At 38.4% G+C, this 27860-nt stretch overlaps 1 protein-coding gene across 10 annotated transcripts in view; it reads right to left on the reverse strand.

Annotated features, from left to right (window-relative positions):
* Positions 1-11038: 11038 nt before the first annotated feature.
* PTPN13 (protein tyrosine phosphatase non-receptor type 13) overlaps positions 11039-27860 on the reverse strand; it is a 234878-nt gene continuing 218056 nt past the window's right edge. For 9 of the 10 annotated variants that reach the window (XM_029234945.1, XM_029234946.1, XM_029234944.1 and 6 more), the window contains 8 exons: positions 26850-26905; positions 22664-22770; positions 20981-21129; positions 19055-19145; positions 16669-17006; positions 14990-15205; positions 14110-14172; positions 11039-11771 (listed from right to left, as the gene is read on the reverse strand). In XM_029234945.1, the coding sequence (XP_029090778.1) occupies positions 11676-11771; positions 14110-14172; positions 14990-15205; positions 16669-17006; positions 19055-19145; positions 20981-21129; positions 22664-22770; positions 26850-26905 (1116 nt within the window). In that variant the 3' untranslated portion in view covers positions 11039-11675. Of the gene's footprint in view, positions 11772-14109; positions 14173-14989; positions 15206-16668; positions 17007-19054; positions 19146-20980; positions 21130-22663; positions 22771-26849; positions 26906-27860 lie in introns of those variants that run through there. The other variant, XR_003795550.1, reaches the window with a different exon arrangement.

The following is a 27860-nucleotide window of genomic DNA, read 5'->3' on the forward strand; positions in this document are numbered from 1 at the left end:
CTGTGATGCCCTGGGCTCTGCAGCCAGCTGCCCTGAGACCCTGCCCAGTCTACCAATGGGCTGGCACTGGTTTTGGCAGTCTCTAGGCTCTGCAGCCAACCACACTGGGACCTAACACTGCCCACCAGTGGGCCAGCAGCCACCGCACTAGGCAGGGCCTGGCAGGCAACCAGGCCAGCACCCGCCTCGCCTAACAGCGTGCCCACTGTAGTCAGCCCTGGCATAGAAAAAGGGCCCATGCAGTCAACATAGGGGGAACCCGTAGAGCATATAGCTCTGGTGAACAGAGAGGAGTGTGCTGCTCAGACCCATAGAATGTCTCCGACATAAGGGCACTTCTCTAAGATTGGGAAACATAACCAACCTACCTAATACATACAAATACATACAAACACAGAGAATTAGGCAAAATGAAGAGACAAAGAAATATGTTCCAAATGAGGAACAAGACAAAATCCCAGAAAAACTAAGTGGAGATAAGCAATGTACCCAATAAAGTTTAAGGTAACGATCATAAAGATGCTCAACAAACTCAAGAGAAAAATGGATGAACACAGTGAGGAGTTTAACAAAGAGCTAGAAAATATAAAGAACCAAACAGAGCTGAAGAGTACGAGAACAGAAATAAAAAAAATACTAGAAGGAATCAACAGTAGATTAGATGATATGAAAGAATGGATCAGTGAACTGGAAGACAGCAGAGGAAATCACTTAAGCTGAAAAGAAAAAGAAAAACAAACAAAAAAACAGTTTAAGAGACCTCCAGGACAACATCGAGCATGCTAACATTCACATTATGGGGTCACAGAGGAAGAGAGAGAGAGAGAAAGGCACAGAGAACATATTTGAAGACATAATAGCTGAAAATTTCCCTAAACTGGGAAGAAAAAAACAGGCATTCAGGTTCAGGAATCACAGAGAGTCCCAAACAAGATCAACCTAAAGAGGTCCACATTAAGACACTCTGTAAGTAAAATGACAGAAATTAAAGTGAGAATCTTAAAAACAGCAAGGGAAAAGCAATTAGTTATGTACAAGGAAATTCCCATAAGACTGTCAGCTGACATTTTAGTAGACACTCTGCAGGCCAGAAGGGAGTGGCATGATATATTCAAAGTGATGGAGAAAACCTACAACCAAGAATACCCTACCCAGCAAGGCTATCATTCCGATTTGAAGGAGAGAGAAAGAGTTTTACAGAGAAGTTTTAAAAGCTAAGAGAGTTCAGCACAACGAAATCAGCTGTACAAGAAATGTTAAAGAGATGTCTCTAAGTGGAAAAGAAAAGGCCACAGTAGAAATATGAAAATTACAAAAGGAAAAATCTCATTGGTAAAGGCAAATATACAGTAAAGGTAGTAGATCAACTACTTATAAAGCTAGTAGGAAAGTTAAGACAAAAGTATTAAAATCATCCATATCCAAAATAATTAGTTAAGGGATACACAAAACCAAAAGATGTGAAATATGATGTCAAACACATTAAATGTGGGGAGAGGGAGCAAATATGTAGGGCTGTTACAATGCATTTGAACTTGAGATCAACTTAAATTTATATATACGTTTATATATATAGGTGTGTTCAGAGCTTGTTATATTTAAACCTCATGGTAATGACAAAACAAAAAATCCAAAATAGATACACACACAAAAAAGATAAAGGAGTCCAAACATTAAAGATAATCATCAAATTCTAAGGGAAGAGAACAAAAGAAGAAGAAAGGAACAAAAAAGAGCTTCAAAACAACCAGAAAACAATGAACAAAATGCCAGTAAGTATATACCTATTAATAATTACTTTAAATATAAATGGACTAAATGCTTCAATCAAAAGACATAAAGTGGCTGAATGGATTTAAAAAGAAAAAAGACACATATATATGCTGCTTACAAGAGACCCACTTCAGATCAAAAGACACACATAGACTGGAAGCGAGGGGACTGAAAAAGGTATTGCATGCAAATAGAAAACAAAAGAAAGTTGGGGTATCAATACTTAGTCAAGATAGACTTTATTTTTATTTTTTTATTTTTAAAATTTTCTTAATATCTTTATTGGAGTATAATTGCTTTACAATGGTGTGTTAGTTTCTGCTTTATAACAAAGTGAATCAGTTATACATATACATATGTGCCCGTATCTCTTCCCTCTTGCATCTCCCTCCCTCCCACCCTCCCTATCCCACCCCTCTAGGTGGTCACAAAGCACAGAGCTGATCTCCCTGTGCTATGTGGCTGCATCCCACTAGCTATCTATTTTACATTTGGTAGCGTATATATGTCCATGCCACTCTCTCACCTTGTCACAGCTTACCCTTTCCCCTCCCCATATCCTCAAGCCCATTCTCTAGTAGGTGTGTGTCTTTATTCCCGTCTTGCCCCTAGGTTCTTCATGACCTTTTTTTCCCCCCTTAGATTCCATATATATGTGTTAGCATACGGTATTTCTTTTTCTCTTTCTGACTTACTTCACTCTGTATGACAGACTCTAGGTCCATCCACCTCACTACAAATAACTCAATTTTGTTTCTTTTTATGGCTGAGTAATATTCCATTGTATATATGTGCCACATCTTCTTTATCCATTCATCTGTGGATGGACACTTAGGTGGCTTCCATGTCCTGGCTATTGTAAATAGAGCTGCAATGAACATTTTGGTACATGACTCTTTTTGAATTATGGTATTCTCAGGGTATATGCCCAGTAGTGGGATTGCTGGGTCATATGGTACTTCTATTTTTAGTTTTTTAAGGAAAATCCATACTGTTTTCCACAGTGGCTGTATCAATTTACATTCCTACCAACAGTGCAAGTGTTCCCTTTTCTCCACACCCTCTCCAGCATTTATTGTTTCTAGATTTTTTGATGATGGCCATTCTGACTAGTGTGAGATGATATCTCATTGTTGTTTTGATTTGCATTTCTCTAATGATTAATGATGTTGAGCATCCTTTCATGTGTTTGTTGGCAGTCTGTATATCGTCTTTGGAGAAATGTCTATTTAGGTCTTCTGCCCATTTTTGGATTGGGTTGTTTGTTTTTTTGTTATTGAGCTGCATGAGCTGCTTGTAAATTTTGGAGATTAATCCTTTGTCAGTTGCTTCATTTGCAAATATTTTCTCCCATTCTGAGGGTTGTCTTTTGGTCTTGTTTATGGTTTCCTTTGCTGTGCAAATGCTTTGAAGTATCATATGTTTATTTTTGTTTTTCTTTCCATTTCTCTAGGAGGTGGGTCAGAAAGGATCTTGCTGTGATTTATGTCATAGAGTGTTCTGCCTATGTTTTCCTCTACGAGTTTGATAGTGTCTGGCCTTACATTTAGGTCTTTAATCCATTTTGAGCTTTTTGTGTATGGTCTTAGGGAGTGATCTAATCTCATACCTTTACATGTATCTGTCCAGTTTTCCCAGCACCACTTATTGAAGAGGCTGTCCTTTCTCCACTGTACATTCCTGCCACCTTTATCAAAGATAAGGTGTCCATATGTGTGTGGGTTTATCTCTGAGCTTTCTATCCTGTTCCATTGATCTATCTTTCTGTTTTTGTGCCAGTACCATACTATCTTGATTACTGTAGCTTTGTAGTATAGTCTGAAGTCAGGGAGCCTGATTCCTCCAGCTCCTTTTTTTGTTCTCAAGATTGCTTTGGCTATTCGGGGTCTTTTGTGTTTCCATATAAATTGTGAAATTTTTTGTTTTAGTTCTGTGAAAAATGCCAGTGGTAGTTTGATAGGGATTGCATTGAATCTGTAGATTGCTTTGGGTAGTAGAGTCATTTTCACAATGTTGATTCTTCCAATCCAAGGACATGGTATATCTCTCCACCTATCTGTATCATCTTTAATTTCTTTCATCAGTGTCTTATAATTTTCTGCATACAGGTCTTTTGTCTCCTTAGGTAGGTTTATTCCTAGATATTTTATTCTTTTTGTTGCAATGGTAAATGGGAGTGTTTTCTTAATTTCACTTTCACATTTTTCATCATTAGTGTATAAGAATGCCAGAAATTTCTGTGCATTAATTTTGTATCCTGCTACTTTAGCAAATTCATTGATTAGCTCTAGTAGTTTTCTGGTAGCATCTTTAGGATTCTCTATGTGTAGTATCATGTCATCTGCAAACAGTGACAGCTTTACTTCTTTTTTCCGATTTGGATTCCTTTTCTTTTTCTTCTCTGATTACTGTGGCTAAAACTTCCAAAACTATGTTGAATAAGAGTGGTGAGAAACAAAAGAAAGTTGGGGTACCAATACTTATATCAGACAAGATAGACTTTAAAACAAAGATTGTAACAAGAGACAAAGAAGGACATTACATAATGATAAAGGGATCCATCCCACAGGAAGATATAAAAATTGTAATTATGTATGCACCCAACATAGGAGCACCTAAATACTTACAGCAAATATTAACAAACATTAAGGGAGAAATTGACAGTTACACAATAATAGTAGGGGACTTTAACACCTTACTTACCTCAATGGATAGATCATCCAGATGGAACATCAGTAAGGAAACACTGGCTTTAAATGATGCATTAGACAAGATGGACTTAATAGATATTTATATAGAACATTCCATCCAAAGGCAGAATACAGTCTTTTCAAGGGCACATACACAGAATATTCTCCAGCATAGATCAAATGCTAGGCCACAAAACAAGTCTCAGTAAATTTAAGAGAACTGAAATCATATCATATATCTTTTTTGACCACACTGCTATGAGACTAGAAATTAACTACAAGAAAAAAAAACAAAACCTGCAAAACCTACAAATGTGGACATTAAACAATGTGCTACTAAACAGCCAGTGGGTCACTGAAGAAATCAAAGAGGAAATGAAATAATACCTGGAGACAAGTGAAAATAACACAATGATCCAAAATCTTTTAGCAAAAGCAGTTCTAAGAGGGAAGTTTATGGTGATACAAGCCTACCTCAGTAACCAAGTAAAATCTCAAACAACCTAACCTCATTCCTAAAGGAAAAAAAAAAAAGACCAACATAACCCAAAGTTAGTAGGAGGAAGGAAATAATAAAAATCAGAGCAGATATAAATGAAATAGAGACTTAAAAAAATAGAAAAGTTCAATGAAACTAAAAGCTATTTCTTTGAAAGAATAAACAAAATTGATAAAACTTTAGATTCATCAAGAAAAAAAGAGGGCCCAAATCAGTAATGAAAAAGAAGTTACAACCAACACCACAGAAATACAAAGGATCATAAGTGGGAATTCCCTGGCAGTCGAGTGGTTAGGACTCTGTGCTTCCACTGCAGGGGGCACGAGTTCAATCCCTGGGTGGGGAACTAAGATCCCACATGCTGTGCAGTGTGGCAAAAAAAAAAAAAAAAGAAAAGGGGCTTCCCTGGTGGCGCAGTGGTTGAGAGTCCGCCTTCTGATGCAGGGGACACAGGTTTGTGCCCCAGTCTGGAAAGATCCCACATGCTGTGGAGCGGCTGGGCCCATGAGCCTGCGCATCCGGAGCCTGTGCTCTGCAATGGGAGAGGCCACAGCAGTGAGGGGCACGCATACCACAAAAAAAAAAAAAAAAAAAAAGAAAGGATGATAAGAGATTCCTAAGAATAATTACACACCAATAAAATGGACAACCTAGAAGAAACTGACAAAGCCCTAGAAATGCACAATACCTCAAGACTGAATCAGGAAAAAATAGAAAATATGAACAGCCCAATTATCTCAATTATCTCAATTATCAATGAAATTGAATCAGTATTTTAAAAATCCCAACAAACAAAAGTCCAGAGCCAGACAGCTTCACAGGTGAGTTCTACTAAACATTTAAAGAAGAGTTAAGGGACTTCCCTGGTGGCACAGTGGTTAAGACTCCACGCTCCCAATGCAGGGGGCCTAGGTTCGATCCCTGGTCAGAGAACTAGATCCCACATGCATGCTGGAACTAAGAGTTTGTATGCCACAACTAAGGAGCCCACATGCCACAACTAAGCCCTGGTGCAACCAAATAAATAAATAAATATTTTAAAAAAAAAAGAAGAAGAGTTAACACCTATCCTTCTCAAACTCGTCCAAAAAATTACAGAGGAAGGAACACTTCTGAACTCATTCTATAAGGCCAGTGTCCCCTTGTACTAAAACCAGACAAAGATACGCCCCCTCCACACACACACAAACACAAACATTACAGGCCACTATTACGGATGACCATAAATGCAAAAATCCTCAACCAAATTCAACAGTACATTAAAGGTTCATACACCATGATCAAGTGGGATTTATTCCAGAGATGCAAGGATGGCTCAATATCCACAAATCAATCAATGTGATACACCACATTAACAAACTGAAGAATAAAAATCATATTATCATTTCAATAGATGCAGAAAAAGCTTTTGACAAAATTTAACATCCATTTATGATAAAAACTCTCCAGAAAGTGGGTATAGAGGGAACATACCTCAACATCATAAAGGCCACATATGACAAGCACATGGCTATCATCATACTCAATGGTAAAAAGCTGAAAGTATTTCCTCTAAGATCAGGAACAAGACAAGTATGCCCACTCTTGCCACTTTCATTCAACATAGTATTGGAAGTCCTAGTCATAAAAATCAGACAAGAAAAAGAAATAAAAGAAATCCAACTTGGAAAGGAAGAAGTAAAACTGTCACTGTTTGCCGATAACATGATACTATACATAGAAAATCCTAAAGACAACACCAGAAAACAACTGGTGTTTCTAGAACTAGAGCTCATCAATGAATCCAGTAAAGTTACAGGATACAAAATTAATATATAGAAATCTGTTGTGTTTCTATACGCCAACAACAAACTATCAGAAGCAGAAATTAAGAAAATATTTCCATTTACAATCACATCAAAAAAGAATAAAATACTTAGGTATAGGGCTTCCCTGGTGGCGCAGTGGTTGAGAGTCTGCCTGCCGATGCAGGGGACACGGGTTCGTGCCCCGGTTTGGGAAGATCCCACATGCTGTGGAGCGGCTGGGCCCGTGAGCCATGGCCGCTGAGCCTGCGTGTCCAGAGCCTGTGCTCCGCAACGGGAGAGGCCACAACAGTGAGAGGCCCGCGTACTGGTAAACAAAAAAACAAAAAAACAAAAAAGCAAAAAACTTAGGTATAAATCTAAGGAGGTAAAAGACCATTAACTCAGAAAACTGTAAGATACTGATGAAAGAAAGTGAAGATGACACAAACAAATGGAAAGATATACTGTACTCATGGATTGGAAAAATTAATATTGTTAGTGACTGTACTACCCAAAGGCAATCCTTATCAAAATACCAATGGACTTTTCATTGAGCTAGAACAAATAATTGTAAAATTTGTATTAAACTCAAAAGAACCTGAATAGCCAAAACAATATTGAGAAAGAACAGAGGTGAAAGCATCACACACTTTGATTTCAAACTATTCTACAAAGCTACAGTAATAAAACAGTATGGTACTAGCACAAAAACAGACATAGATAATGGAACAGAATAGAGAGCTCAGAAATGATCCCACACTCATATGTGGCATTAATCTACAACAAATGAGGCAAGAATATACAGTGGGAAAAAGACAGCCTCTTCAATAAATGGTGTTGGGAAAACTGGACACCTAAATGCAAAAGAATCAAGCTAGACTATTTCTCATGCCATATACAAAAATAAACTCAAAATGGATTAAAGACTTAAATATAAGACCTAAAACCATAAAAATTCTAGAAGAAGACATAGGTGGTATGCTCTTTGACATGGGTCTTAGCAATAATGTTTTGGCTATGTCTCCTCAGGAAAGGAAAAAAAAAGCAGAAATAAACAAATGGGACTATATCTGACATTATCTAACTGTAGAATCAATCCCAGCAGTTGTCTATTTGTGAACTTGTTTTCTTAAAGAAAGAAACCTCTAATTTGTGTAAGTCTGTAGGGCTAGTTTTTGCTTACTTGCAGTCAACTGTAATTCAAAATTGATATATTAAAATTTAGATTGGCTTTAAAATATTATGCAGGTCAATGCAATATTTGTTACATTTATCACCTCCATGACAAGGTACCCTGAATTATGTAAAATGGGAACACATTGTCCACCATCAAGACATCTGACTAAAAGACTGCTTTGGTGAGTTGTTCATTTCTTGGATGTATCACATTGCATTTAGATAACTAGACATTTTTTTTTGTGGCTGTCTTGTATCCTTGTTGCTGTGTGCGGGTTTTCTCTAGTTGTGGCAAGCAGGGGCTACTCTTTGTTGTGGTGTGCGAGTTTCTCATTGTGGTGGCTTCTCTTGTTGTGGAGCACAGGCTCTGGGCACACGGGCTTCAGTAGTTGTAGCCTGTGGGCTCAGTAGTTGCGGCACACAGGCCCTAGCGTGCGCGGGCTTTGGTAGTTGTGCCGTGTGGGCTCAGTAGTTGAGGTACATGGGCTCTAGGGCACATGGGCTTCAGTAGTAGTTGTGGCGTGCAGGCTCAGTAGTTGTGGCTCACAGGCTCTAGAGTTCAGGCTCAGTAGTTGTGGCACATGGGCTTAGTTGCTCCACAGCATGTGGGATCTTCCCGCTCCAGGGACCAAACCTGTGTCCCCTGCATTGGCAGGCAGATTCTTAACCACTGCGCCACCAGGGAAGTCCCAAACAGACTTAAAACCAAGAGATCTAGCAGGCTGTTTGGAACCACAGATGTGAACACCTGACCTTTTCTCAATAGCCATTTCTCTTCTTTTTATCATAATACAGAAATATTTCTACTAATGACATATACCAAACTTAGGGACAAAATGATGTATCCAATCTTGCAGTGACTATATTAAGATATTCTTTTAAATTAAGATATTCTTTTAAAATATACAACTTTAGTTCAGTTTTATAAATAGATTCCATCACGACTTGTGGTTCTCCTTCTATAGCAGAGAGTTGTCTGTCACTGGGAATCAGCTGCTCAGCCAACTCATTTCCCAGCTTCCTTGTGCGTAGGGCCACCATTTGGCCAGTCCTTGCTGATAGAATGAATGGCAGTGACGTGCTTTGTTTCCAGGCCTGCCCAGCTCAAAGAATCCCCCACAGGTGTCCCTACTCTTTCCCCTGTTTCTGGCTGGGGAAATGGAAACGATTCCCAGGATGACCTTGGAAGCTATGTGTTGATTACAGAAACTCCATCAGCCTGGGTTCCTAACAGTCAGAGGGAGGAGAGCTGCCCTGCTGAGCTGTTCTCTTGCCCAGATCTCTTAGATAAACTTCTATTATGTATGAGCCATTATACGTTTGGGTGTATATTTTATAGTACTTAGCTATCTAATGTGCGTTAGAGCCAAGTAGTATTTATTCATTCATTGGCTATTGGAGTGTCTCCATGTGCCACCCTGGCTCTGTGGCTTCGCCATGCTTTCTAACCAGCGTGGCCCTAGCAAATGGCTCACCTCATTCCATGGTAGTGGAGCCACATCCCGGATGAGGGCAGTAACATTTTTACTGTAATTATGTTTCCAGGGCTTCCCTGTTGGTGCAGTGGTTAAGAATCTGCCTGCCAATGCAGAGGACATGGGTTCAAGCCCTGGTCCGGGAAGATCCCACATGCCACGGAGCGACTAAGCCCGTGTGCCACAACTACTGAGCCTACGCTCTAGAGCCCGCAAGCCACAACTACTGAGCCTGAGTGCCACAACTACTGGAGCCCACGTGCCTAGAGCCCGTGCTCCACAACAAGAGGAGCCACCGCAATGAGAAGCCCGCACACGCAACAAAGACCTAACATGGCCAAAAATAAATAAAATAAATAAATTTTTTAAAAAAAAAGTTCCATTCAGGGTTTGTAAATCGAAACCCACATTTTCTTCCCACAGTTTCCATTTCCTAGCTACATTCTTTCCAGACAAAGGATCCTTCTCCAGCTTTCCCCCTCTATTTCTGTTGACTTCACATGGTAGCTAATCACCTCCAGCTGTACTGGCTCCTGGACCCTGCTGGCCTTGTTTCCTGTGCTTATGACAGGAAAACAAGGTCACATGATTCCAACTCACTCAGTAGTTTCTAAAAATCTTTTAAAGCAATAGAAACCTTTTTTCCAAATCTTTAGCTACAACTCAATCTGTAGAAACTGTTCTGATTGAAGTGGAAGTGATGGTGGTGATACTTCTCTTGCCAGATTCAGAGCCACTTCTGAGGTAGGATTCAAACTTGCTACCCGGCGAGGAGTCATACATATCCCTGTGGGGTTTTGTGCATTTCCTGACACTGTCTTCTGCCCTTAAATAGCCTCAGCTCTTCAGGAGTAGGTCCCAGAAAATCGTTGCACTTGGGTAAGATCAGAAATTCCAGTTAACTAGCTCAGAATTGGTCAATCTGATGAGAAGGAACCAAGCAGTTTCTGGGGTCTTGGGATGGCGTCACTCACGACTGAGTGGAGGAATGCTGTCACAATTAGGAGTTAGCGAAATACGTTCAGTACTGAGAATCAGAAGCAGGTTCTTTGAAGCTGATCTCTTCCTTTTAGGCAGAATCAAATATAAACCTCCCAGGTAGTGTGATATTGTTTTGTTTCATGAGATAGTCTGAGTTTTACAACAACTAAGACTTGAAAATTCTGACTTATGTACCAGTCAGGCTCACAGGAAGGCAGCAGGAAGGGAGAATGAATTTCTTAGCCACTGTTAGTCAGTACTTGATCCTCACCATCAGAGCCTGGAGAAGATCTACCAGGGGTTCTGACAACACTCCCAGGGCCTGTGGCTGGCACAACCGGCACCCAGTAGGGATATGGAAGTTGGGGTCCAGAAGTTCCTGCCTTCCCAGAGGCCTGGAATGTTGTTAAAAAATAGCGCACTGGGCTTCCCTGCTGGCGCAGTGGTTGAGAGTCCGTCTGCTGATGCAGGGGACACAGGTTCGTGCCCCGGTCCGGGAAGATCCCACATGCCGCGGAGCGGCTGGGCCCGTGAGCCATGGCCGCTGAGCCTGCGCGTCCGGAGCCTGTGCTCCGCAACGGGAGAGGCCACAGCAGTGAGAGGCCCGCGTACCGCAAAAAAAAAAAAAAAAAAAAAAAAAAATAGCACACTGAAAATGTTTAACTTGTCTGCACACACTTTTGGCTTGTTCATGTTTTAATGTGTATTTTTATTTACAAAGTGAGATGATGTATAACATGATGCAGTTACAAACATTTGATATGTCCATTTTCATGAAAAAGTATATAAATATATTACAGGAAGTTCTAGATAGTAAACATTAGAAATTGATATAGTAAACATTTGCTACCTTTTTCTCTATGCCAATATTACTGTCATTTAAAGCTTAAATACTGGTTTCAAGTATCCCCTATAAAATAGCTCTAGTTTTTAAAAAATACTGGAAAATAATTTCGCTATAAACAAGATTGGTGCATTAAAAATAGTCTCAGTGTGTCCTTGTAACAATGTCAACTATAGTCAAATGCTGCCTTAATCATCCCTAAGATATGCATTATTCAGTTAGTGTTAAAAAAATCTTTGATAATTATCACAGGTTAAAGTAGCTGTAAAAATACAGCATTTACCATTATTTATTGTTATTAAGAATGCCCCTCTAAGGTAGAGGAGAATAAGCATAATGATGTTTTATGGACTTACTGCCCTGTGATCTTTATTTTAAATAGACAGCAGGAGCATCTGCTGGAAGTTAGGAGAGAAGTGGACAGACATCCAGAAGGCTGTTCTTGTCATGTCATTTCAGAGGCTGGGCCTGCTCTTTCTCCTCTTCTTCAGCTTGAAGACGTGTCAGGACATAAAGGATGACTTGATAGCAGAAAATATACTGATCCTATAGCACCCCCCCCCAAAAAAAAAAAAAGAAAAGAGGAAAAAAAAAAGAGAGGGAGAGAAGACTTTAGATGTATAATTTGAATATATATATATATATATATATAGCTTCACCACTACTGGAAGTGATGCTTGAGTACTTTTGAAAACATGAAAAATTATGTCATAGGGTTGAATGTAAGAAGCAGGACATAGAATTGTGCACTGTCACAAAAATTATAAGAAACAGAAACCAGATTGACAAAATGTGGAGGGAAGAAGCCTTGGGGGTGGGTGGTGAGTGCTAACTGAAGTTGTCTCTGATGGGTGGACCACTTCTATTTTTTTGTGCTTTGGTGATTTTTATGATTTGCTTTTATAATGGAAAAATAAACTTCCTACAAAATTTCCTCTAGACTTATTGAACTCGTCTTGATGTTTTGAAATGTCAAGAAATTAATACCCAAGAAACTACACAAAATAACTGTCTTTAAATATTTTGGAACAAAAGAATATTTTTGATTTCAAAAATCAATGTGTTTTTGAAAATTAACTTTTTCAGTGAAATTAACTCTCTACTAAGTTGATAGTGCAGGGATCTGAGTTTTCCTGTTATTTGGCAAGGAATTAATGAGCCTGAAAATAAATGGGAGAAATTTACAGTATACTAAGTGGAAAGTAACAGTAATAACTACAGTTGAATCTCATTTAAAACAGTTGTGTGCATGTGAGCACACACACTGTGCACTAAAGAATGTTCGGAATGTTGCCTAAAATGTTAACAACTCTGAAGAAGAAGAATACAAGTCACCCTTTTATTTCCTTTTGCCCACCTGAATTTTAATTTGCCCACATTTTCCACACATTTATCCTTGACTTTCTCTCATGCCACAAACAATCCATTAGCAAACACTTCACATAATGCCCTTTTCTCCCTACATCTACACTCACCACTCCAATCTGGGCCACCACTGCTTGCTACCTAACCAACCTCCTGCTTCTAACCCTGCACCCTCCTTCCTAATTCAGTTTGGTCTTGTTTTAACACAGCAGCCAGAGTGGTCCTTTAAAATGGGAGTCAGATCATGTCATTTTATACAGACAATCCTGCGATGGCCCCATCTCACTCAGACGAAAGCCCAGGCCCTGGCCCCGTCACCTCCTCTCGCACTTCCCCTCCTGCTGCCTCCACCTCAGACACCCTGGCCATGATTATTCTCGAACACACAAGACCCACTCTCACCTTGGACCTCCTCGCAGGTGGTTCTGTCTGCCTGAAAGGCTCTTACCCCCAGACATCTGTGTGACCACCTGCTTCACGTCCTTCAAATCTTTGCTCAAGGGTTACATCCTCAGTGGTGCCACTCTATTTAAAATAGCACCCCAACCTTCCATGACTCATCCTCTTTACCCTACTTTTTCCCTCTAAAGCACTTATCAATTTCAAAGATCCTATATCGTCTACTCAGTTAATGGGTTTATTGTCTGCCTTCCTCATCACCATCCACTAGAAGATCTTTGTTATTCCATCAGCGATCTTCATCTTATTCATTGATACGCTCCAAGCATCTAGAAAAGTGCCTGGCATATAGTAGGCACTTAATAAACATCTGTTAAACAAGTGAACTTCCTGGGTCTAAAGAACTGCTTATACAGATCAGTATGTTTCTGTTACCTAGAAAAATATGACTGTGGATCAGCTTAATATTTAGGAGACTTAATTTGAATTAAAAAGGTATATGAAGGGAAAGTAGGCAAATTTAAATTTTAAAAATAGTAATAAACTTCTATATTCTTCAAGAGGTAGAGATAAATGAATTTATAGATATATGAAACTAGCTTCCACATCCCTCCCCCAATACAAACAAAAAGGATAATGGAACTATGCAGAGCAGACAGACACTCTAAGTAATGCAGTCCCTGGGAAGGACCCAAGTCTGTAGGTCAGTGGGTGATTTAACCCATGTTTTGACTTTAGGTAAGAGAAATGAAAATGATCAAAACAGAGGATAAATGAACACTTTCCCAAGAGTGCCTTCTCCAAGCTAAACAACTCCATCCTCCCTTCTTGCCTTCTGGTCAATGCTGTTGAATCCATTCCCTCTCAGGAAATCTCTGTAGCAAGAAGATTACCTTTTATCTCTTTTTTACGTTGGAAATGGGGAAGGAATGCCACTAATTACATGCTATTTTGTACCACCCCAAATTTTTGCCCCCAATATACCATCCTATTCTCTGTAATCTATTCATTGTAGATATTGCATTTCCTCATTTTTTAAACTAAAAGGCAGCATTTAAAAAAGATAGTCTAGAAATATTTTCACAAAAATCTTCATTAGAAGGCACCAGCCAACACTAACCTCTGTCTGAACCATTCCATGTCTTTGTAGTCTCATGCATCGCACTAAATCAGAGATGTCAAACTGCCAAAGGAAACAGAATCTGTATGTTAAATAAAAAGGATAACTGAATTTGAACCCCAAAGATTCACTAAGGAGTGGCTTACATAGATTTCTGCACCCCAATCTCCTTCCCCTTCTAGCAGTCTTGAGAAACTGTTCTGGACAAAATTAAGTTGGTGAACTGACTTTGCCATCATTTGATAATTTTATTTATGATTTTTTTTAAGAATTAGGAAGGTTATTCTATTTGAAAATCCCCAACAGAAATGCTCTTCCCTCTGAAATTTGACTTTCTAATATCTCCATTAAAAAAAAAAAAGGCAAAGTATTTTTCCTACATTTTGCTGCTCAGAATAAAATTCCTGATCTTTTTATTTTCCCAAGGGAGAAACAGACTATTTCATTTGTCCTACTTAAATTATCATGAGAGTGTGAAGAGCAAGACAGAACTGTTTTTAGCAAATTCTTCAAGAGGTAATGATTTTTAATTACATATTATGTGTAGTAAGATATTCTAACATTCTAAGCGTGATTTATACTAATTTAGGTTTTAAGTAAGATTATACTCTTATTAGCTTTGTTTACTTAGTAATAATTTTAAAAATTGGGAGTAATTGTTTAGAGATAGACTATTTAGCATCAATCTGCATAACAAAAGTATTTCCCACCTATAGGTAACAATAACAAAAAACCCAGTAAAATAAATATAAGTTTGAAGTATTATTTCTTCTTGATTATGGCCTATGCAGTTTTGAACGTTTACTAAAATACAATTCTATGTAGTAAGAAAACTGTCATTCATACAAACTGATAAATAAAAAAAATTCCGAGTACTCACTTCAAGATCTTGACTGATTAATCCTAGAACCACATCTATGCATATCAGGGTCCCTGAACGTCCAATGCCGGCGCTGCAGTGTGTGGTGATTGGGCCTGATCTATGAATGTGTCTCATGTAAGAGATAAAAGTGAGCAAGTTGTCTGGCTGAGAAGGTGTAGCATGGTCTGGCCAGGCAGTGAAATTCAGATGAGAAATATGTCGCACCTCTCCCGTCTGAAATTGTACAACAGAATAAGTAGATAAAGGCATACTACGTTGTTCACATATAATTAGTTCTTATTATTATTTTGTCCTTTTAAATTTTGACTTGGCCGTTGGATTAGATACAAGGAAAAGTGAAAGACAGACTCCATCAAACAACACACTGAGGGCCTTTATCAAGGAGGTTACTAGATCCACACTTTAAATATCGGTAAAAACGACTTTTTGGAAACCCTAAAAGCAAATTTACGTTTTGATATGAATAGCAACCTTTTTTTAATGATCCCATTTCAAATTCACCTTAGATAAAAGCCACAGTCATTGCAGTGGCTTAAAAGTGCTACATGATGTGGCCCAGCTACCTCTCAGACCTAACCTCTTGCTCCTGGCCACTTTGCTCCAGCCATAGGGACCTCTCTGGTTCTTTAAAAACACTAGGCATAGTTCAGTCTCAGGGCCTTTGCACTTGCTCTTTCTAACTGAAATGCTTCCCTCCCCTCAGATATCCCTGTGATGATGTTTTTCTCACAGCATCATCAACAGCAGTATCTTTTCATTAGAAAGTAAGGTCCATGAGGTCAGGGATTTCCTTTTGTTTGTGTTGTTAACTTCTGAATCCCTATATTCCGTAACAGGGCCTAACTAAGCTCTATAAACATGTGTTGATTAAACAAACAAGTCATTTAAGGAATATTGAACAATTGTGCTAGCATAAGTAATGGGAAGGCTGGTGTAAATGAATAAGGAAGTATAATCTTTAATTCTTTGTAAAACCACAAATCAAAAATCATGAAGGAATTTCTCAGGCTATGTTTACATGCCACCAATAACACTGAGTCAGTAAGTTTTGTTTCTATGAAAGTAAAATTATTCTGTTTCTTTAACAAAGTTAAAATGCCAATAGGAAACACATTACTTAAACTGAGTATTACTGGGTGGAGGAAAGAAATAAAGTGAAGGGGTGTGGAGGTGAGGAAACAGTAGCAGCTTTACTTAAGGTATACCCACTTATCTAATTCAAGCTAAATTTATTCAGTGCTTAGGTGGGTGTAATAGGAATTACGTGAATAACAAACATTTATGCTACAATTGTTCCTGTATTACCAAATACATTGTCTTTATGGGGGAATATTTGCTACTTAGAGGGTTTTAAAAAACAGTTTTTTTGAGTCTACTTAGAGGTTTGACCTGAAAAATATGTTTCCAGCACATAGCTTCTGAGCTATTCTGTGCTATCTATCACAAAGCAAAGGATGATGGTTGATCCTGTAAAAGTCCTGTATTATCATTTTCATTTAATACAGTACATACTGGAGGAGACTATTTGGCAGAATTCATGAAGAGGGTCACATTTAAGCTTATATTAGATTAAGGATAGTAGATGGAATTAGTTCCACTGAAATGGGACCCAAGAAGTCACTGGCTTTTATTCAGAAACACATTGATGTAATCATGGAAAGAGTTAATCCACGTACCTGAATGTCTTCTAGGGTCATTGCCCTTACTACAAAGCCCTTTAGCTGCTGTACTCTCACAAGAGCCAGTCGAAGCCTGTTGCTGACCATTGTTGTTTTGCCTAGGACATTAGGCCAATAGCGCTGGCATTTGACTTTTTCCCCTTCTACTTCTTGGGTCATCATGGCTATCACTGTGGATTTTTGTTCCCAAATCATCTGCCAGAAATCTCCAACGGTTGTAGGGAGAGGTCCTTGGCAGGCAATGTAGACGAATTCTTCTCTCCCCACTGGTATCTTAATGAAGCTGGCGTTGATATATCCACCTTCATTTCCAAGAGGCACTCTGGTAGCATCGTCTGTGAATTTCCAACCACAAAACAGAGCCATCTATATCATGCATCTTTAAACAAGAGCCCTATAGACAAGGTGAGTCAAAGATTATTAGAATTTCCTAATAACCATAGATGAAATCATAAAAACATTTTAATAAAGGCATATTTTCAAACTGCAGTACAGTCAAATCATTTTGCACATTTCCCTCATGTTATAAGTATATTTAAGATGTCGACTCAGTTTTGGAAAAACTTAGATATTGTTCACATAGATTTGCTTGGAAAAAATCAAAATTAATAAATTAATGAATGCATTTAGAACTTCTTAATAACTAGGGAAACACAACTTTGCTACTTCTCCATTGTTATTTTAATAATGATGACAATGGTAAATTTAATATGAATGAAAATTTCAAAAATTATTTCATACAACAAAAATTAGTATTACAGTGAAACTATTAAAGTACTTATTACAAATATAATTGACACAATTAATTCTTGCTTATCTAATTATAGTCTTTTGAGTAAGCAGCCAAAATAATAAACTAACTCAATAAATAAAAAGGTAGCTCACTTTATTCTCCAGGCATTGTAACTTCATATAGTCAAAATACATTTTCAAACCAAGCTCCCCCAGTAAAAAGTGTATATAAACCATCTCATCCAAGAGAATTAATCTGTATGTACTTATACATTAGAAGTCATTTCAATCTCAAATATAACTGGTTATTTCTGTGATTACCAAATTATGACATTTAGTAATAGATTTCAAAATCCTCCATCAATTGCCCTTCTATTATTTGACTTCTATCTCTTGATCCACAGAAACAAATCTACTCAGTAGTTTTGGATTTATGGCTTATCCCATTCTGCTTTGAGATACTAGTCTGCCATTTTTTTGCCTGAAACAATTAGCACCTACTTTATGCCAAACCATGATCTATTCCATTTTAAAAATCCTGTCTAAGATTCAATTCTTAAAGGAAGTTTTCTAAAATGAATTTTGTCTTCCACCTTGATTGAAAAAATTCAATTGTATTATTATTTATTGCATGATTTGTCACTATTGGTTATGTTATTTATCTTTGAATTTATGACTTCCTGGCAAAGATAAGGTCAGTATGTCATATCATGTAATCCAACATGACTATATATGTAAATGTGGCTTGTGATTATTATAAGAAGTTGCTAGATGTTAAAATTTTAGCTATATACATATATTCATATATATATATTTAAAAAAAACACGGTGAAATGGGTGAAATATAGGTAAAAAGAATTGCTATTTTTTCTTCCTGTTATCTTAAACAATTCAAAGAACAATGCAACTTGGTAGTCCCATGGTGGCCACACACACGTATACAGCTGTTATGTACCACAGACATTCCTCTAAACTTAAAATAGTAGAATAAATAGATTTGATTGTGACACATGAACTAAGAAATTGCTTATCTAGAAGCCAATTCCAATTTTTAAAAAGACTTTAAAAATCCATCAATGTCTGAAGAAATGTTTAAGATGCCTCTAATCAATTTTCAGAATACACAGATAATTTTATAAATTTTATTTATTTATTTATTTATTTTTGGCTGCATTGGGTCTTTGTTGCTGTGCACGGGCTTTCTCTAGTTGCAGTGAGCAGGGGCTACTCTTCATTGCGGTGCACGGGCTTCTCACTGCGGTGGCTTCTCTTGTTGCAGAGCACTGGCTCTAGGTGCATGGGCTCAGTAGTTGTGGTTCGTGGGCTGTAGAGCGCAGGCTCAGTAGTTGTGGCACGCGGGCTTAGCTGCTCTGCAGCATGTGGGATCCTCCCGGACCAGGGCTTGAATCTTTGTCCCCTGCACTGGCAGGCGGATTCTTAACCACTGCACCACCAGGGAAGCCCCACAGATAATTTTAAAAGAATTCAGGTTGTATATATAAATTTATTTGTTACTGATATAAATCTCTGAATGTGTGTGTCTGCGTGTGTGCACACTTATGTGAGAGATAAGGTAAACTAGCACATAAGTTTTAAATCAGTTTAAATTATATTAAAAATACATTTGATTTGAAGCCAAATTGGAACTTACAGGGAAGTATATTTTTATATCGGTTCTTCCTTCTGTTTTCCTTAGTCTGTCCAATTAGACACTGATCCAGAGGTTTTAATTCTTGAAGATTCTGTAAAGCAAAAGTGGAAATAAAATTAAATTTGTTGAGATAAACAGTAATTCAGTAATGATTGCAAATGCTTTTTTAAAAAATAAATTATTTTATTTATTTTTATTTTTGGCTGCCTTGGTTTTTCATTGCTGTGCGTGGGCTTTCTCTAGTTGCAGCGAGCGGGGGCTACTCTTTGTTGCGGTGTACGGGCTTCTCATTGCGGTGGCTTCTCTTGTTGCGGAGCATGGGCTCTAGGCACGTGGGCTTCAGTAGTTGTGGCTGACGGGCTCTAGAGCGCAGGCTCAGTAGTTGTGGCGCACAGGTTTAGTTGTCCCGTGGCATGTGGGATCTCCCGGACCAGGGCTCGAACCTGTGTCCCCTGCATTGGCAGGTGGATTCTTAACCACTGAACCACCAGGGAAGCCCCTGCAAATGCTTTAAATGTGCAGGGTGAAAAACTGACTATCGATCAGGGCAAATTTGACCGTTAAGAAACAGATATGTCCTGTCAAGACAAATAAGCCCGCAATCCCAATACTAATTCAATATATCAGTTGTTGAAATATATTGTTGCAAATATCTTTAACATGTTGTAGTCAACTAACTTTGTGAGGCAGCAGTTTGTACCTTAATTTTAAATTTCAGCTTAAAGATGTGTATAATTTCATTTTAGAAGAAAAAAACACAATTCATGAAAACAATTTTGGCTTAAAGTAATGAGCTGGAGCAGAATTTCTTGCATTATTGTCTCTGGGGTCACAGAATATTCCACGTGGTAGAATTGTGGTAAGATAGTCCTAAATTCTAAAGCCAACTCTTTCTCACTTTTCATTCACTCATTAATTAATCCATCCATCCATCTAGCCATCCAAGTCAACCAATATACATTGAAAATGCCTACTATATGCAAGGCACTGTAATAAGTGCTGGGAATACATTAGAGAGAAAGAAGATATGATTTGGGCTGTCCTGGAGACCACAGGCTACTGGGAGAAAGAGGCAGTAAAAGAGTAAACAAACAAATATTGCGATATATGCTTTGAAGAAATTAACAAGCTGCTGTGATACAGAAAAATAAACATCTGCTTTATAAAGGGTTGTGATGGAAAGTCTCTGAGATGGTAACATTTAAACTTAAGACCTTAAAGAAGAAATCACTTCTGCAAAATGGAGAGAAAGAGTATAACTTAACATTGTGAACCTGTTTCCAAATCCATACAATGGGATTTAAAATATTTTGAGCATTATACACAAAGCATCTAGCACACTGTTGAAGCTCTCAGTAGAAGTTAGCTCCTTTCACTTCAGGGTCTACGAAAAGCTCAGGATGTGGGCAAGTAAGCAGATGGTTTGAGGGAGATGGGCAAGGTAGACCCCCAAACCACAGTGGTGCTACATTATTCTTTGGCCTAGTGGTAAGTAATGGATGGGGCCAGCAAGACCACAGGAGCAAGGCCTCTGAAGCACTGCTGTTTTGAACTGGGGGGCACATTCTTGGAGCTGTATTAAAATAAAAACTGTTGCTAACGATGAATCACATCTTTAGTGTATTAACTATGAAGTTTAGTGGATGGTTGGAATTGATACTTGACTTTTTAAAAAAACTCTTTAGCCTTACATATGAGGATAATCTTCAGGGAGATTTATCAAGCTCCGAAGCTGCTAAAGAGATCCCTTTAAATCAATACTATTAGGATCCTAATTAGAAAAATTAATTTACTGCTAGAAATGACAAGATGGTACTTTTATAGTTGGAAGTTGTAAAGTAATAGACGTTTTCAAGATTCTTAAAATTTCTCCTAACCTTGCAGAAAACTTTGTTGGAGAAAGAACAATTGTCAAAAGCCCCTTACCTCTAGCTCCTTAGACGGAATTCCTTGATCTAGTAAACCCCGCAACATTCGAATGACTGATTTCAACTCCGTACCGGTGTATTTACTGGAGGGAAGCACTTTGACAATGGGGAGTGTGGTGAGCTCCTCATTTGTCAGAAAGGGATGACCTAACAAGAAGATGGCAGTTGATTAAAAAAAAAAACAATTCCCCCCAGAATTGATTTAGCCAATAAGAGAGCTAATTTTAGCCCGTAAGAGAACAAATTTTATCCTATTCTCACCTCATCTATTTTTTACAAAAGTGAGAGTCTTTGACTTAATAAGTCAATAGAACTAACAAGTAGGCAGATAACTACAATCATCAAAGGAAAATCCTGGCCATAGCAAGATCCTTGTACCCAAACCTTAAGGGAACACCTCACTGACTGTTCAGAGTTCTTAAGGCTCTTGGCTGTCAATTACTTATAGCTTCTAAAGGAGTTTAAATTGTTTCTCTTTGCTTCTCTGGACCCAAATGGCACTGTTTACTTGATAAGAGTGTATTTAGTCCTGTTTTTATTTTGCATTTAAATTAGCCTCCAAGCACATGGAGAAAAGATGAAGGGAGATGCTTCAGAAATTCCTTACAAGGGGACATGGCACTAGAAACACTGATTTCTCCCCTCTCTACCCACCCTTGGTACTCAGTGCCACTATCTCTGTCGTTTGATAGTTTTCTCCATGCAAATGAAATCCTAAGGGTCTTTAGGAGTTTATCAAACAAGTGCTATCAATGTCTAAGAAGAGGTATGTGTCTAATTTAGTACCTGCTCTACCTATGGAAAATGCTGATAACAGAAGGCAACTGTTATCCTGGAAAAAAGTAGGAGAGACTTCTTGCTATAGTCTGCACAAGTGTAGCTTTAATTACATCAATCAGTTGATAAAAGCATTTTGATGATGCAGCTACTATGCACGCAACAGTAATTCCAGACACTGGGGGATCTCAAGAAGCTTAAGTTCTGTCTGGGGCAAAAACTAGTTGTGAATACAAAATCCAATCATATGAAATAACTGTAAACGTTTACAGAACTGAGTGTGAATGCAACAGGAGCTCAGAGGCTGGACAGATGAACCTGGGTTACAGGATTTGAGCATTTCCATTGACACCAACAATCCAACTAAGTCAAAAAAGTGTTAATTCGACTCCTTTAATTTCTTTCAACAATGACTTCAAATCACAAAACCGTGTTCTTTCACTGCATTAATATAACATTTCTTTATACGAAAAAAAAGAAATAAAACGCTGGATAGAACTTCATTTATCTACTGTCTCAGTATAAAACAAGAGAGGCAGTAATAGTGAGGACAGACCAACTGACTCTTGCTCTTAAATATTTTCCTATCTTTGAGCTATTCTTCCTACTTTAAATAAAATGTGCTCCTAGATTTCTTATTCTTGTTTCCATTTAAAGTATTTACACATCTATTTACATATTTTACTCCAAGCCACTGAGAATTTTAGCCTAATAACTGTGCAAATATCTGGTCAATAAATGAATGTTGATGTTTGTCTATGTGATTTAACTTTATGTATAGAACTTAATAATGTAGACATATGGTGAAATAACATATCCATATATTCTGAAAACTGTAATTTTCAAACACTTATTTTTTCTACCTATAGTTTTTGATTTAAAAAGTTGCTAATAAATTTCTTGCCTTTATTGGAATCTTCGTGGTTTGTCACTTCTATTGGCAATTCATCACTTCCCCATGTTATTTCATCATCGTCATCAGTCTTCTTCTCTGCTGACTTGTGAATTAAGCTATGACAACAAAACACATTTATATTTTCTTCAGTTGTGTCCAAAATAAATTGAAATATTATGTCCTTGAATATTTGGAAATATGTCCTACATATTTCCACTACAATTATTATGGTATTTAAAATAGATTATCTGATTAAAAAAACCTTAAATCCACAATTCCTAAAATTTATTGGTAGATATAAATTAAACTGAGGTACAGAATTGTTTAATATAGTTTAAATTTTATCCTCAAACAAATCCCAAGTCTTTGAACCTTAGGTTGAAGGAGTCATCTTGGGGATGGAGAAAGTGGTGGTTTGTTTCCACCCTTCCACTTGGATGCATGATTACAACTGTGTAAGTAGAGCTCTCTTTTGTTTTTTTTAACAGCTGTCTACTATTGTACTGTATGAATGATTCTTCATTTAATTACAGAAGTCCCTACTGATGGACATCAGTCTTTCACTACAATTGGGGGTGAAAAGGACACTCCGGTATCTGGGCACTCACTTAATGTAATAAAACTCAGTACAAGTTCTCATTATTCTAGGGGTGCACAGCAGATGCCATCTCTCGGGTAAGGTGGGTGGCTAGAAAAGAGAAACTAGGTAGAAGAATAACATTTAGCGATCAGATGAGATGAAAAAGGAGAATGCAAAGGCCTGAATACATTTTAAACTTTCTGATGCTCAGGGGAACAAAGCAGAGTACATTTTGTCTGATGACATTATTATACACCATTAAGGCAGGACATGCACTAATGCTCCCAAAACATTGTAACAGGACAGCAATTATGCTGCTTTTATAGTGGATGCTTTCCTCTGCTCCAACTAATTGTACATCACAGTTAACATGTAATTTGCAAGTTCTGCATCCATGAGGTCTTCTTGGTCTTCTAGCAAGTATGCTTTGTTTGGAAGGATATGTTTTGGAGATCCTCCCATAAGGATTCTCCCCTCTTTCTCATTCTTTTGAACAGCTACTTAGTATTTCATTGTATGAGTACACCCTAATTTATTTTGTGTCTATTAGGGTTTTTTACTACTATAAACAATGTTGCAATAAATATTCTTATAGAAACATCTGCATACATATGGTAGTAGGATCAATTCTTAGAAATAAAATTGCTAGGTTGAAGGGAATGTACTACTATTCTGAATTAGGTCACAATGAGAGATACTTGGACTACCTATGTGCCAAACACCTGGAACAGCTGGCTGGGTTGTGGGTTCATAGGCCCTGTCTTCACCCCCCAGTGACCCTGACCAGCCACAGGTCGTGAGGTCTCAGGGGGCCATTCCTGCAGTGGGGCCTGTGGTTGATACATGGACTTCCTTGTCCCCAAGCAAATCTCTAGGAGGTTAGAACCCAGAGTTGACTAAGTCTCTGCTTGAAACCGGGTCACAACCATGGCTTAGGAGGGGCAGAGAGGGGAGACAGAGTGAATAATAAAGCAGGCAGGTAGTGAGGGCCACCATAAACTTCGCAGGAGTTCCTCCAAAGGCATTTCTGTTACCCGTACCCTTCTGAGATCTACATGTCCTTCGAGTTCCTTTGAGGCTGTTTTTGTCTGTTTTGTGGCCTTTTTCCCCTTCATCGTTACTTAAAAAATAAAATAGTTTATATATACGTCAGCAAGCAGAAGAGTGTTTAGACTTCTTTTCTTTTTGGCAGATGAAGTATGGGAAGCAAAAGCCTTCTGAGGTTCTAGTCTAGTTATATTATAAAGTTGAGCGTGGCCCTGCATGCCGGAACTCTTAAACAGGTCAGCTGCCGTCACCCCATTTTTTCACACAATGCCCAGGAGACAGGCTCCCAACAGGCCACTCTGAGGCCAACCTTCTTTGGCAGAGAGGGAGTCTGTGAAGTCCCAGGCATTTAGGGCTGCGTGGGTGGGACTAGGGCAAGGTGGTGGTTAGGGGTGGACAAGTGGACGAGTCTCGGGGCCCGGCCCGCCCACCCCCAGCTTTAATCAGAGCAGTCCAGTATTTGTCTGTTTCTAGGTAGTAGCTGTGTAGCCTTGGGCCACAGCACATTCCTGTGTGCCAGATACCACTCTAAATTCTTTTTTTTTTTTTTTTTGCGGTATGCAGGCCTCTCACTGTTGTGGCCTCTCCCGTTGTGGAGCACAGCCTCCAGACACACAGGCTCAGCGGCCATGGCTCACGGGCCCAGCCGCTCCGCGGCATGTGGGATCTTCCTGAACCAGGGCACGAACCCGTGTCCCCTGCGTCGGCAGGCGGACTCTCAACCACTGCGCCACCAGGGAAGCCCCACTCTAAATTCTTGAGGTGTATTGGTCATTTAATCCTCATACAATCTAGGAGGTAGACAGATACTATCCCTGTTTTAGAGATGAGCTCAGGTAATTTGCTCAAGATCACAGAGTAAGTGACAAAGCCAGGACACAAACTGGGCAGCCTGATTCCAAGCCCATGTTCTTAATCTCTACCAGTTTGCCTCCCAACTGACATGGGGTTGCTCTCACCCTCTCATTTTCTCTCTTTTCCTTCTACTTATCTCCCATGTTGGCCTCTGCACTTCCCCTCTGGCCCTCTCCAGTTCCTTCTCCACAGTACACACCTTATCATGTCAGTCCCCTGCTTAAAAAACTCCATGGCCCCCATTTCTCTTGGGATAAAGGCCAAGGTCCTTACCCTGCTCCCTTCTCATCTCGGGCCCCTCTCCTGTTTGCTCTGCTGTCAGCCACTCTGGTCTAGTTCAGGCCCTCAGGTGCTCTGTGCCCTCTCCCGCCCTGGGGTCTTTGCACACGCTGTTCCTCTGCTTGGACAGCTCCACGCCGTCTTTCCCATACCCCTACCCCTGTCCTAGGCGACTCCTGTTCATGCTTCAGAACGTAAATGTCTCTTCAAGGAGAAACCTCACCTACTACTTACTGTCTGAGAACATCAAGCCCCCAGGTGATATCCTCTCACAGTTTGTCATGACTTTTTACAATAAACAGCATTTTTCATGGTCTATGATGATTTATTTGTGGGATTATTTGATTAATATTTGCCTTTATGCTAGACTGTGAGTTCCTTGGGTTAAGGAGCTTCTTTGTCTTGTTAACAGTGTATTTCAAGCACACTGTCTGGTTTATATTAGGTGCTCAATAAATATCTGGATAATAATAATAATAAAAAAAGATACACTATTACTTTGCTTACATTAAGAAATAATATCAGACTATAATTTTATGACCCTTCATGAGACGTTAAAATTTTTAAAAAGTGTTTCCAAGAATCAGTAACATGTTAATAAAACCTGTATGTTAATAGTGTTTTCAATTTGCCACCCAAAGAATTTACACTAATTTATTCTTCCTCCCTTCCCCTGTTGACAGGGAAGAGCCTGTATCTTATTACTACTGGTGGCTGGCCCAGATATTTGCTGATCTTTTAAATATAAGACTATGCATTTCTATGTTAACAATATGTACCCCCTGTCTAACTTAGTGAAAAATTCACTGTCAATTTGCTTTTCTAGGAAAATGGAAATAGCTCCCTTTGACTGTTTGGTTATCATTTAATATGAAGCAAAATTTATGTACAGCCACTTTGTTGGCCAACAATATATATAAACTCTTCCTGAGACATCATTTAGTGTTACAAAAATATCTTATTTTATATTAGAAACCGTTTTCAAAAAGAAAAACATTTGTGGGGGGTTTAAAATGTTTCTTACCTTCTTTGGTTTTATTTTCTTATTAAAGAATGAAATTTGTGAAGTATAGAAAAATTTAGAGAAACAGAAAAATAGGTTACCTATAATCACACCAGGAGAAGGTACTATCATCATTGTTGGCATATTTCCTTTTAGACTTTTCTTGGATTTTTTCTGATGGTCAAGAGAATACATTGCTTTTTTTGAGCAATGTCATAACAAACACATTGTCACATGTCACTAGAACCTCCTTGTAACAACATTCAGGAACATTTTTAATATTCAACCATAGTTCCATAATCTACTCAATAAGTCTCATTTGACTGGAAAAGACACATTAATTTAAAAATCAACATTTAAATGGAAATCTTGAGAGCACTTCTAAAAAGAGAATGAAAGTGTTATAAATATTTGAAAAATAGTTTTTTTACCTTTCAGTTTTTACTTTTTCTTCACAATATTCTTCACAGCCATTCATTTTGGTAGACTACAACAAAGAGAAACCAAAATCAAATTAGCCCATTGTACCAAACAAACAAACAAACAAACCAAAAACAATCCTATATAATGTTCAATTTTATTTCCTATATTTACTGTTATTATTCATCATCATGTTACAAAGACACACGACATTCAATCAATGCATGCTAAACTGTGGCTAAGGCATCTGCAGTGGCACAAGAGTTTTGGCTGGCTCCACTTATTCACCTCACACTCATCTTGGCTTTTCATTAATTTCTTTTTATATATATATAAATTTATTTTATTTATTTATTTTTGGCTGCATTGGGTCTTCATTGCTGCACGCGGGCTTTCTCTAGTTGTGGCGAGTGGGGGCTACTCTTCCTTGCGGTGCACAGGCTTCTCATTGCCGTGGCTTCTCCTGTTGCAGAGCACGGGCTCTAGGCGCGTGGACTTCAGTAGTTGTGGTGCACGGGCTTAGTTGCTCTGCGGCATGTGGGATCTTCCCAGACCGGGGCTCGAACCCGCATCCCCTGCATCGGCAGGCGGATTCTTAACCACTGCGCCACCAGGGAAGTCCCTTTCATTTCTTATATAAGGGATATGAATGTATAGAGGTAAGGAAAAAGAAAAATCTAAAGTAACAATTATTTAGATGTGCATACATGGCATATGTTTTTACACTACTTCAATTTTAAAATCTAAAATTTCCAATGTGTTATCTTGCCCATTTATTTAATTTTTAAAATTTTTAATTAAAGTATAGTTGATTTACAATGTTTTGTTAGTTCCTGGTGTACAGCAAAGTGATTCACATACACACACACACATATATATATATACACACACATGTATATTCTTTTTCATGTTCTTTTCCATTATGGTTTATTACAGAATATTGAATATAGTTCCCTGTGCTATACAGTAGGATGTTGTTATCTGTTTTATATATAGTAGTTTGTATATGCTGATACCAAACT

This window comes from Monodon monoceros, unplaced genomic scaffold (assembly GCF_005190385.1).
Source record: "Monodon monoceros isolate NGI ecotype Baffin Bay Population unplaced genomic scaffold, NGI_Narwhal_1 Super_Scaffold_20, whole genome shotgun sequence".
In the NCBI taxonomy this organism is placed as follows: domain Eukaryota; kingdom Metazoa; phylum Chordata; class Mammalia; order Artiodactyla; family Monodontidae; genus Monodon; species Monodon monoceros.